Source organism: Taudactylus pleione, unplaced genomic scaffold (assembly GCF_031769625.1).
Source record: "Taudactylus pleione unplaced genomic scaffold, aTauple2 ptg000100l, whole genome shotgun sequence".
NCBI lineage: Eukaryota > Metazoa > Chordata > Amphibia > Anura > Myobatrachidae > Taudactylus > Taudactylus pleione.
Window position 1 is genome coordinate 17,113,556 of NW_028284502.1, and position 13,088 is coordinate 17,126,643.

Here is a 13,088-nt window from a genome sequence, read left to right on the forward strand (position 1 = left end):
ACCCAAAATCCTAAGGGGGTGTGGCCACGCCTCCCGCGATTGTCACGTCCCTTCACCCGGGCCCGCCCGGCCTCTCTACGCCTCTGGTTAGGAGCCAACTTATTGGTACTTTATCCTTCACTCCAAGCTTTCATGAATACCCCCCATAATATGTTAATGTTAACTGTATTCACCCTGTTCAGTGCAGGGCTATACGCTCTGAGTGGCGAGCAGAAAAATAAAACTGTGTAGCCCCCTCCAAGAGACTACTAGCTTTATACTGTAGCCAGAGGTCTCCAACCATAATTGGGGTGGGAGCTACTAATAAACAAATTTGTCATAGAAAAACAAAAAATCTATTTAATAACAATACAGTGATAAATCTACTAAGCTTTGGCTGGAGATAAAGTACCAGCCAATCAGCTCCTAACTGCGATTATTCAAACACAGCCTGTGACATGGCAGTTGGGAGCTGATTGGCTGGTACTCTTTCTGCATTCACTTTATAGTCCCACACTCCCTTTTCAAAGTGCCCAATCTGTGCCTCTGATGCCTGTTGAGAGCTGTCAGCGGGGAGCAGGGTGCTGCTGGATGTATTATGCTGGTGGGACAGTGGATGGCCTGGTCCCACACTACCACACTCCCACCATACAGTGCCCGGCCAGCGCTTCTCTTAACACGGTCAGCGGCGAGCCTGCTGGCAGTGTCCATCATGCAGTGACAGCCACTGCATCACGTGACATGCGCATCCTATGATCGGCTTGCGGCCGTGAGGTTAGAGCCATATGGTGAGCTGACCCGCCATGCTGCCACCGCCATAAGGCAAGCTACTCAGATTGCAGCCTCGAGCCACCGGTCGCTCGCGAGCGATGGGTTGGCGACCGCTTCTGTGAATGGTGGTGGTGTATTAACTGGTGAGAACCAACATCTTCAGAAAAATCTAATCTGGTCTTGGAATCTGCCCTTATTAAATAGAAATGTATGTTAATGTAATGTTTGATGATTGTGCGCATACTGTATGTGTCTGTTGGTCTCTCGCCATCTACGATGAATGCTACGCCTTTACGCACACCGCGCCAAGCCATTTCCAGAGGTCATGTGATGTCGCAGGATGGAAAGTCCTTTTGGAATAGTACCAAAAAGTCTTTCAACTTTATAGCACTAATGAGAGTTTAATAACATCTACATTCTATTAAATCTCTGACAAGTGATGAAGGATGCGACTGTTACCTCCTCACATCCTTTCACAGTACAAAATGTTCAACAGTAACCTACATTATACTTGTCTGTAAAGATAAGTGTGTATTAGATTCACTGCACTCCAATGAGCTTCTTTTTTTTAATTTGCTTCTCAGCCTTCATAAATATTTGTTCCCTGCTGTGTAATTAAATAGTTGCCGTGTGCCATGACATTTTTGGAATTTTTTTTGTTCTTCACTCTACGGACAAAATGACAAGTCCTCGGCTCACACCTTGTCACACTAATTATCCTCATGTAGTGTGATATAGCAACTATATCTAAACTGTGTTAGGGGACTTTATGGCATTAATGGATGTAATGCTATTTTCAGCTTTACTGATGCTGATTTTCGTTCTCTTGCCTGCTTGCTGATTTTGCACGTTTTCAAATGACTCCTCGGTGCAATGATCATCCCGTATAAACACATTATGGATACTGTTTACTGTTTACAGGGGTGCTGAAAGGGGGTAGAGTTAGGTACAAAGTACATGGGCCTGGACCTGTCTGGGGGTCCAGGCCTGCTACATAGGTGCAATCATAGTTGACATAGCTGTGCAGCTTCTGCTGAGGTACATGTCGACTGGTCACGCTTTTACATGCTTGGCCATGCCTCTTAGTACCATGGCCATTGGCCAGACAGATCTCTTGGCTGACTGCATATATGCCAACACTGACTTGCTACTGAATATTAGCCTGCTGTTAAACACTAACTTGCTGCTGAACATTGACTTGCAGGATAACACTGACTTGCTGCTGAACACTGACCTACTGCTGAACACTGTCTTGCTGCTGAACACTGGCTTACTGTACTAGTGATCACTGACTCGCTGCTGAACATTGACTTACTGCTGAAAACTGGCTTGCTGCTGAACACTGACTTACTGCTGAGCACTTGCTTGCTGTTGAACACTGACTTGCTGCTGAACACTGACTTACTGCTGAGCACTTGCTTGCTGCTGAACACTGACTTACTGCTGAACACTTGCTTGCTGTTGAACACTTGCTTGCTGTTGAACACTGACTTGCTGCTGAGCACTTGCTTGCTGTTGAACACTGACTTACTGCTGAGCACTTGCTTGCTGCTGAACACTGTCTTGCTGCTGAACACTGGCTTACTGTACTAGTGATCACTGGCTCGCTGCTGAACATTGACTTACTGCTGAAAACTGGCTTGCTGCTGAACACTGACTTACTGCTGAACACTTGCTTGCTGCTGAACACTGACTTACTGCTGAGCACTTGCTTGCTGTTGAACACTGACTTGCTGCTGAACACTGACTTACTGCTGAGCACTTGCTTGCTGCTGAACACTGACTTACTGCTGAACACTTGCTTGCTGTTGAACACTTGCTTGCTGTTGAACACTGACTTGCTGCTGAGCACTTGCTTGCTGTTGAACACTGACTTACTGCTGAGCACTTGCTTGCTGCTGAACACTGACTTACTGCTGAACACTTGCTTGCTGCTGAACACTGACTTGCTGCTGAACACTTTCTTGCTGCTGAACACTGGCTTACTGTACTAGTGATCACTGGCTCGCTGCTGAACATTGACTTACTGCTGAAAACTGGCTTGCTGCTGAACACTGACTTACTGCTGAACACTTGCTTGCTGCTGAACACTGACTTACTGCTGAGCACTTGCTTGCTGTTGAACACTGACTTGCTGCTGAACACTGACTTACTGCTGAGCACTTGCTTGCTGCTGAACACTGACTTACTGCTGAACACTTGCTTGCTGTTGAACACTTGCTTGCTGTTGAACACTGACTTGCTGCTGAGCACTTGCTTGCTGTTGAACACTGACTTACTGCTGAGCACTTGCTTGCTGCTGAACACTGACTTACTGCTGAACACTTGCTTGCTGTTGAACACTTGCTTGCTGTTGAACACTGACTTACTGCTGAGCACTTGCTTGCTGCTGAACACTGACTTACTGCTGAACACTTGCTTGCTGCTGAACACTGACTTACTGCTGAACACTTGCTTGCTGCTGAACACTGACTTACTGCTGAACACTTGCTTGCTGCTGAACACTGGCTTACTGCTGAACACTGACTTACTGCTGAACACTTGCTTGCTGCTGAACACTGACTTACTGCTGAACACTTGCTTGCTGCTGAACACTGACTTACTGCTGAGCACTTGCTTGCTGTTGAACACTGACTTGCTGCTGAACACTGACTTACTGCTGAGCACTTGCTTGCTGCTGAACACTGACTTACTGCTGAACACTTGCTTGCTGTTGAACACTTGCTTGCTGTTGAACACTGACTTGCTGCTGAGCACTTGCTTGCTGTTGAACACTGACTTACTGCTGAGCACTTGCTTGCTGCTGAACACTGACTTACTGCTGAACACTTGCTTGCTGTTGAACACTTGCTTGCTGTTGAACACTGACTTACTGCTGAGCACTTGCTTGCTGCTGAACACTGACTTACTGCTGAACACTTGCTTGCTGCTGAACACTGACTTACTGCTGAACACTTGCTTGCTGCTGAACACTGACTTACTGCTGAACACTTGCTTGCTGCTGAACACTGGCTTACTGCTGAACATTGACTTGCTGCTGAACACTGACTTGCTGCTGAACACTGACTTGCTGCTGAACCCTGGCTTGCTGCTGAACCCTGGCTTGCTGCAGAACACTGACTTACTGCTGAGCACTGACTTGCAGAACACAGCATTTTTATGTTGTTTGGGGATTTTTGCATTATCATTCTAGTTTACATCATGTCATTCTTTTCAATAAATATTGATTTATACAGCACCCATAATATGATTAAATTGTGGGAATTGCATCCAGCATGTACCAATATGGGAAACGGCATTGGACAGTGTCAGGGACAAATTTTTAAAACCTGGAACTAAAAGAAAGAGTAAAAAAATCTATGAGAACGATCCACTTGTGAAATTACAATAATACACTAATTAAGCATATATGTGTGTCGAAAACAATCCAATTCATTAATAAAAAAAAACAAAACATAAAATGGATCATTATTAAATAATGATCACAACTCCTGGATTAAAGATATTTATTTATTTATTTATTACCAGTTATTTATATAACGCACACATATTCCGCATATTTAGCCATTTACATCAGTCCCTGCCCCAGTGGAGCGTACAATCTATATTATAAATATCATTCTACAAAGAATGTACATATGTCAGCTGGCTGATAATATTAATGGACTTGAGGTAATACTACCAAGCAAGATTCTTCAAGTTCCTACAGGCCAAAACAGTGGCTGCATATAATGCTCTGTAGACATAATTTCATACTGTTCATCCCTTAAACATGAAATCTGATGACTGCCGGTTCTGCAAAACCCTAGAAAAATAACATAAAATTCCTCTATGGTATAACTCTGCATCATATAATAGTCTGCTCAATAACATCGCTGCAAGAGACCACTAGGGGTCTGAAGGGTATGCGTGTAGTCAGCGTACCATAATCCAATCGCACTGGCTAGATTGTGCACGCACAGTGCGGTGCATATACTTGCGTAGAGCAAAAACATTGGCCAAGTGCGTGCATTCTCTCTTTTGTGTTCCTTGCTGAATCAGGCCCTATATACGTAGTAAATAATATATACTCAGATGTTAATCTCCCATTGATCAAAACAGATTTCAACACAAATGCAATGCAAATATAAAGGTCTTCAGCTGTTTCTGTCGTCTGCAGAATTGCCAGCTCAACAGTTTCCTATAGGTCCTGAAATTAGATTTTCCATAATATCCCTTTAATCAGGGACATGTATGAATTGTGCAGGTTCTGTAGCGGACTAAAGGCCCCCATACACGTTGCGATTTTTCACACGATATGGCCGTTTTCGACTGATCGTAACGACCAATCGTGTAAAAAAATGGCATTTCCTAGACGATTACGATGCCGATGCGTGTCCCCACAGTCATGTATCGGCATCGTAGATCAGATGGTTTTGCAGAAGGATTTAGACAGATTAGTACGATGTGATACATCTTAATACTTAATACAAACGACCATACGATCCAATCGTAGCTTTTCTAAAATCGTACAGAATGTCAAAGGAAGAATTTTCAAGGTAATCGTATGCGAGATCGGATCTGATACAAATCGCCCTGTGTACGGGCACCTTAAAACCAGGTGAAATGCAGACTTGAAGTCAGCCAGCCACAGAACCTGTGTTATTCATATGTGTCCCTCATTAAAGGAATATTATAGCAACCCTAGCTTAAATCCTGTTTCACTGGAAATTAGGGGCTATTGCATCTGTATACCTGTAGAAATGACAATTAGCTAATACCTTGCAATCAGCCTACACTTTTAACCACTCATTGAGGGGTATTCAATATGAAAGGTTAACTTACCTGGCGAAGTTAACGTTTCATATCTGAGTTTTTTTGTGCGTATAGGTATGGTGCGCGCTCCCGCTTATCTCCGTATTCAGTATCAAATTAACGAAAACGGGAAACTCCGAAGTTGGATTTGCGTAAAGTTACAAATTTTTCCTTAAAATAATTGTAAGACCCCCCTAAAGTTGTAAAAACATGGGGGAACACTATGGGTACCCCTATTTTAGCCTTTAATTGAAAGTCGGGGCTTTAAATAGCCGCAGCAGGTGTTTTTTTCCCGACATTGAAGAAGTGATGCAGAAGAGCACTTAGGTTATTTTTTTCATTTTTTTAAGTGGTCCCATCAAATTTGGGGTACATGAAAATGGGTACTAGCATATTTTGATGTCCCTAAAGTAAGTTTTTAAAAATTCTGCATTTGTGCACCTGCCGCTATAATTCTATTCTACAAAACACCTGCCACATACTTGCAGAATGCAGAATAGCCCTGAACCTAATTCCCTATTGTTTAACAATTTTTTCCCAATTTTTTTTTTTGCACCCCAATTTTTTAAAAAAATTTTTGGGGTGTCCCTATTTTTTTTTTTTTTACTTTTTTTGACACAGTTCTTTTTGAAATGTCAATCTCAGGGGTGCAGGCTATTTTTTTTAAGCCTGCACCCCTAAACCCCAATTCTGCACTTTTCTTCGACACCTATTCAATGGTGAAAAGTTATCACCGTTTTTTATCTGCGATAAGTCTTTGAAATTGAATACGGTGTAAAAGTAAAACAAGTGATATTAACGCAAAAACGTTAAAAAGTGCGATATTAATGCAAAAAACGATGTTATCGCACCCATATTGAATACCCCTAAAAGTCTTCCTTTTAAGCTTCTTCCCTCCTTTTGATATCAGTCATGGCCTGATCACTACAGAATTTCTCCCAACATAATCAGAACAAAATAAACCCTTGATTTGCGCAAATCTCAGCACACAAGTACAAACCTAGATATACCCACTTTCCTCTTACCTGGAAACCCCACCCATCCCAAATTCCAGTGGCGTCACAAGGGGGGGGGGGTGTACCGCACCCGGGTGTCACCCACCGAGGGGTGGCACTAAAGTGCTGACTCCTTCTCAGTGAGCCGGGTGCTGTACTGTAGCATTACCTGCAGCACTCGGCTCCTGACAGAGTGAGGGAGCCGGCACTGCCAAACAGACTGGTCCCCTGGGGCAGTCCGCACCTCCGGCACCCCCGGAGTGACAAAAACGGGGTTTCGGGACATGAGTCCATGACCCTACCTGCAAGGCCACGCCCCCTTGCCCACCCGTACCAGCATCGGATGTCACAACAGGTACGGATGCTACTGCCAAGATCTGCAAAATCAGGACAGATGGGTGCTATGACTAGAGAAAGCAGTCATACTGTATATTTCTTAACAAAATGAAGTGGGACTCTACCAATAAGTCCCCTTTTTATAGTTGATAGGGAGGGGGAAGGGTAGATGACATCATTATGTGTGATCCACACTGATGCCATGTCATTAAGCCCCACCTCTTACAGGATAAACATTGCGGACTTCTTAAAAAAAACAGGATATCGGGGAGAGTGCAGGAACAGACTTGTGGTCGTCCTTGTTTGAAAGAGGGGAGTTTCTTTTTTCAAAATATGTGATGACTGAGAAGTTATTTTCTGGTGAACATGTGTGATCACCAAAGAACACTGCTGGACTGCAGAAATGATAATGAAGTCCAGGGATTGGGTTCTTCTCTTTCATTGATTTGGATCCTTTGTGGTTATTATTTGGTGACAGAGGGCCTGAATCAGAGCCGGACGCTCTGACCAGAGCGCTCGCTCTGAATCAGGGCCCTCCTCCCTCAACTTGGAGCGGCCTCATGGACGCTCACATAGCTGTGGGTTACCACCCACAGCTATAGCGAGCGTCCATGATGATGGTCGCGATGGTCAAGACCATCGTGACCATCGGGCTTGCGACGAGACCCTGCGGTAGGGTCTCGGTGACCGCAAGCCCTGGAGTGATTTTGGCTCTATCAGAGCCAAAATCACTCCCACTGACATCACTAGTGATGTCAGTGGGGCCGGACTCAGACGGTAGGCGCTCCCATGGGAACGCCTCAGTCTGGCAGCCACGCCCACCAAAGGGGGCGTGCTGTCACTCACCATCGACAGCATGCCCCCTTTGGTGCGAGACCCATAATGACGGCTTGGCCGTCGTTATTCGGGTCTCGCACATGCGCTCGACGGAGCTCCCTCCGCCGTGCGCATGCGCAATTCGGCACCATCGACCCGCTTGCGAGCGTCCTGCGCTCGCGAGCGGGTCTGAATAACCCCCAGAGCCGTAACTAGACATTTTGGTGCCCTGTGTTGGAGAGAGCATTGGCGCACCCCACCCCCATTTTTTAAATAGGGACATAAGATAGTGTATCTGAAAAAGGGCCATGGCATCATGGGGAAGGGCCAGGGTAGAGATAGGGGAGGCCAGGAGATACTGTGGATAAAAGAAGAGGAAGCTACAAGTAAGAATGATAATTAACAGGAAAATTGACAGGTCCAAACAGCGCCCCCTGCCCTGCGGTGCCCTGTGCCATGGCACAGGTCGCACCACTCTAGTTACACCTCTGTTTAGTGATCACCAGATATTGTGCACTTGCACTACACTACACTAATGCTAGTAGACCTGGCAGATGGGGAGGGGATGTTATGTGTATGATTTACTCCATCCTGGCACCAACAGATCTTGATGATAGTACTGAGGACAATTTATTTCTTTGGATTTGTTTCAAATGTCTTGACAGTCATCCTAAGCCAAATCTTTTATAGCGTTACCATACCTCCCAACATGACCCTCTCTAGGAGGGACACAATGCTCTGGTCCTGGACTTTCCTGGCAATTCATGATTGGTTGCGGCTCCAGAGGTGGGGCTGCAGTACAGTCCAATATTCAAATAGGGGAGTCACACCAACTGCCAGTGAGTCCCAGCCAGTGATGCTTGGCAGTGTGTGAAATGACAGTTGGTGTGGCTCCCCTATTTGAATTTTGAACTGTGCTGCAGCCCCACCTCTTACCTGGGAAGTCCAGGACCAGAGCATTGTGTCCCTCCTGGAGAGGGTCATGTTGGGAGGTATGCGTTACCATGATATATTGCTTTTGGAATTCTAAGGGGGTATATTTACTAAAGTGAGAGTTTTAAAAGTGGAGGTGTTGCCCATAGCAACCAATCAGATTCTAGCTATTATCTTTTAGAAGGTGCTTCGATAAATGATAAGTAGAACCTGATTGGCTGCTATGGGCAACATCTCCACTTCTAAAAACTTGAACTTTAGTAAATATACCCCTAAATGTTTAATTTGAAAAACACATTAGGAGTAATGGAGGGTACACACGGTCAGACCATCAGACTATCGTTATCTGATCGTCCTGCACGATCGCGGGTCCCTATAGTAAACAGGCTAACATGGTTGATATCGACCATATTGGCCTGCATGCACTTGCGATGGTCGATATCTATATCGACCATTCGTGCCCACGCATCGACCATTGTTTAGTCATTGAAAGGGGTAATATTCCGGTTGATATGAACAATAAACAATATCGTTATCGTTTATATCGACCAGAATATCTGACCGTGTGTACGCAGCATAAGCCCAAGGCTGACAATTAAGCATAAGGGACATTAAACCACGAGTGTTGCCAGTTTAATACAGTGTTGGTTATTGCCCTTTTAAGTTTAGCTGGTCTTAGGCAGCCAATGAATGTTCATGGGGAGTGGTGTAGGGGTATTTAAGGGATAGTTGCATGTAAATCTGTCTCTTTGTTCCAGTTTGTCCAAACCTCCCTCTTTTTGTTTGTTTGTATGTTTGATTTTTGTTAGGTGTTGAGGAAAAGAACGGCACTTGGTTAGTTACAGTATGTTATTAGTTACGCTTAGTGGTTGCGCTCTACTTGAAAGTGGAGTAAGGTGTCAGCCAATTATCCTGGACGGGAAATGGCTATACCACCCGGATGGGTGCTTAGAAAAAAAGGAGAGTTGATCACCGATGCTTGGCTTGTGTGTGTGTGTTTGTTGTTATTGTCATGTGCGTTTTTTTTGTGCCGTCACCAAAATTAGTATTAACTTATAGTATAGTCAAAAATCTAGTATTTGTCAAAAATTTAATTTACAAAGATTTTAAACGCCAACGTCTGTGTCATTATTTTAGGAGGTAAGTTGCATTATGTATAAGGTATTATAAGGGTACCTGAAAATGCTTTTGTACATTCTCTGCCTGTCAATACTACATCTAATAGTTAAACAGACAATTCAAAGCACCACCACTATTCTTGTTGTCTTTTTAGAAAAGACCTTCACACTAAATGTGTAAGACTAACCCCACCACCGCCATCTGCTCCAAATCCTCCCAACTGCAGATAGAATTAAGTTACGTTTTTCCCCAGATATTTGTTTAGAGGTGAGGAGTATGGGAGGTAGGTGGTGGGAAAAGGAGGGACACTGAGGACCGCTCATGGCTGACCAATGTCTGTTAACAAACTCGCTACATCTACCAGAAATTTTATCATTCAAAAATTTCACACAGAAGCAGTATTTTGTTATGGGTTCCATACAAAAGGTCGACAATGAAAAGTTCAACAATGATTTGGTCAACACCAGAAGGTTAACATGGAAGAAGGTCAACATGACAAAAGGTTGACAGGGTCAAAAGGTCGACAATGAAAATGGTTGACATGGAAATGGTCAATACATTTTTTAAAGGTTTTTTTTTTTTTGGGTTAGGCACTAAGATGGTTAGGGCTAAGCACCAAGGAGACGGTTAAGGGTGAAAATTAGGGTTAGAAAAAAAACATGTGTCCGCCATTTCTGTGTCAACTATTTTCATGTCGACCTTTTGAGCCTGTCGACCTTCTGTACTGTCTATCTTTTGTCATGTTGACCTTTTTCAATGTTGACCAAATTATTGTTGACCTTTTAATTGTTGAACTTTTTGTATCACACATTTTTTTTATTTGTCCCGCACACAACGCATTTAAGAAACGCGCTATAATCTCTCTGAATGTGCTTTTATATTATAGCTTGTCTTTGTTTTGGACAGGAGGGCTGCACCATCTGCAGAGTTCTCTGTGGACAGGACTCGGCATCTGATGTCTTTCCTGACCATGTTGGGTCCGAGCCCGGATTGGAATGTTGGGCTCTCTGCCGAGGATCTTTGTACCAAGGAATGCGGCTGGGTCCAGAGAGTTATCCAGGACCTAATCCCGTGGGATGCGGGCACGGACAGTGGGGTCACTTATGAGGTATTTTTACGTCTCCCTGTTTTGTAACACAATTCACCAGAGAATAGTGATGAAATAGAATTCAAACATTAACCCCTAACGACAGACAATGTAAAGTTATATGGAGACTTGTACACAGGACCTTTGTTAGGGCTTTTACTGCAGTCTGTTTTCAGACCACCCCTAACTTGTTGAATATTGTACTTGTACTTAGTGTATGATTTGTTGTATGATACACAAAAAGCCTCATTGCTTCTGTCTGTAAAACTGTAATCTTCATCTTTCTAATAAATAATTTATGTATACTGTAGGTGTTTAAAGGGACATGTTTTAAAATACAAATAATATATTTAAAAAACAATTATTAGTTATACTTTCATTAACATGTTCTAGATTTGGAAATCACGATAAAATGCTAAATTCCAATTGGCAAAAGCTGACAGCGCACTCCTTTCCGGGTTGTGATTGGATAGAAGCAATTCAATATCATTATTTGTTTGGAGGAGTGAGGGAGGAGGCCCTCTCGGTAATTGTACGCAGCATGTTGTTGCCCCTATATGGACAAACCTTTTAAACCTTTTCTGCTAAATCTTCAATTTCAGGAAAAGACGGTTATTTGCTTTCTTCGTGTCTGATTTTCAGGACTCGGTGGGCAACTTGCACTTTTAAGCATTAATTATTTAAAAAGTATTTCTTATGACGGGACATGTATTTTAGGCGACACTTATGTACAGGTTGTTGTGAGGTACAGAGAGCAAGCCTTTGATTTAAGACTGAGCGCTTTTCACCCTATACCGTGCACTTCTATCAGCAGAGCAGCAGCAATCACTCAATATGTAACCAAAGTAACAGATCTAGGTCATCTCAAGTAGATACAAATGCATCTATTACGAACGTATTTAGTTAAACTCAAGTGCTTTTTAGAGGGGAGGCCAGCACAGAATTCTGATTCATTAGTAAATAGCTTGTCAGACAGACAGTGCTAAGATGGGATCCTGGCCCACTTATCTGATGATTGCGGCAGCATTAACATTCACAATGTTACATGAAAGAAGAATGATTTCAAAATGTCCAGCTTCACAATCTGTTTCCAGCCACATTATTTCAAGTACTTTATTTACCAAGAGTATATTAATGGATTTCAGGAAACCACTGTTATAAAAAGAACATTAATAATAAATCCGAGATAAATATATAATAATGTATAACAGGTGACCCTTAAATACTACTTACATTCACACAAGATCTTCAACCTACACGTCATCTATTTTTCAATAGTCTTCTCTTTGCAGATGGAGCAAGGTTTATTGCAGTGAAAGTGACTGAGGTTCGGGGAATTTGTGATAATGCTTGGCTGATCCTTTATGAGTTTAGCTTTAAAAAGATCACGATATTTAAGTTAATTGCAAAAAAAAATACATTCTTTGCCGTAGAATGCTTCCCACAGCAATACAGCAATGAGTTATCTGTATATAGTAAGTTGACACATTGACTAATAATGACCATTTTGGGTGCAATTATTTCTCCCACCTTCTTCCCACTCCATTTGATTCCAGCAGCCACTATATGTGGCAACCAGATCCCCCCTGATGTAGTATACCTCCCAACATTGGTCTCAATCCAAATCTGGACAAAGTGTGTATATACAAAAAGGGGCAAAGTCAAGAGAATGTTTGGACATACCAACCCATCCTTTCTTTCCTCTAGAAAGGATGTGTGAATGGTGCACACGGCACACGTTCACCATGAGAATGGACTTTCCTCCCTATTTCCCAGCAGTCAGACAAAGGAGTTGGACAGTCCCTTTAATATCTGGACTGTCATGTCGAAATCGGAACAGTTGGGAGGCATGCCCTTGGTTTTGGGATAGCATCCACTGCAAGCTCACATCCGTTCATCTCCTGGCTCTTCAGGCTGTAAAAACCTGCTCCCTAGTGCAGGCTGAAGACCAACATTGGATGTCGATGCTAGCAACACAGCAATGCTATGTCATCATGCTCGTTATGGTCACTGATTAGTTTGTTAGTCATCAAGGTGACCTGGTGGCAAGAATTTATTCAGCCCTGTAATAACCTGTTGCTCCAACCAGATCATCAGAATCTACTCAGCAGCACAGGATAATGCATAAGATGAATATGGTGATCTTGTGAAAGGCAGTGACAGCTCCCTCTTGTGAGTGCGTGAGGGATGGACTGTCTGTCAAACGGGTATAATATGAGGCTCCTGTCAAAACAAAAGGAAGGAAGTTTGAGGTCTCA

At 43.3% G+C, this 13,088-nt stretch overlaps 1 protein-coding gene across 2 annotated transcripts in view; it reads left to right on the forward strand.

Moving 5' to 3' along the window:
- Window positions 1–13,088, forward strand: part of SPON1 (spondin 1) — a 420,788-nt gene that overhangs the window by 352,735 nt on the left and 54,965 nt on the right. The window contains exon 8 of one of the 2 annotated variants that reach the window (XM_088470447.1): window positions 10,650–10,851. In XM_088470447.1, coding sequence (XP_088326573.1) covers window positions 10,650–10,851 — 202 coding nt within the window. The remainder of the gene's footprint in view (window positions 1–10,649; window positions 10,852–13,088) is intronic. The other variant, XM_088470448.1, reaches the window with a different exon arrangement.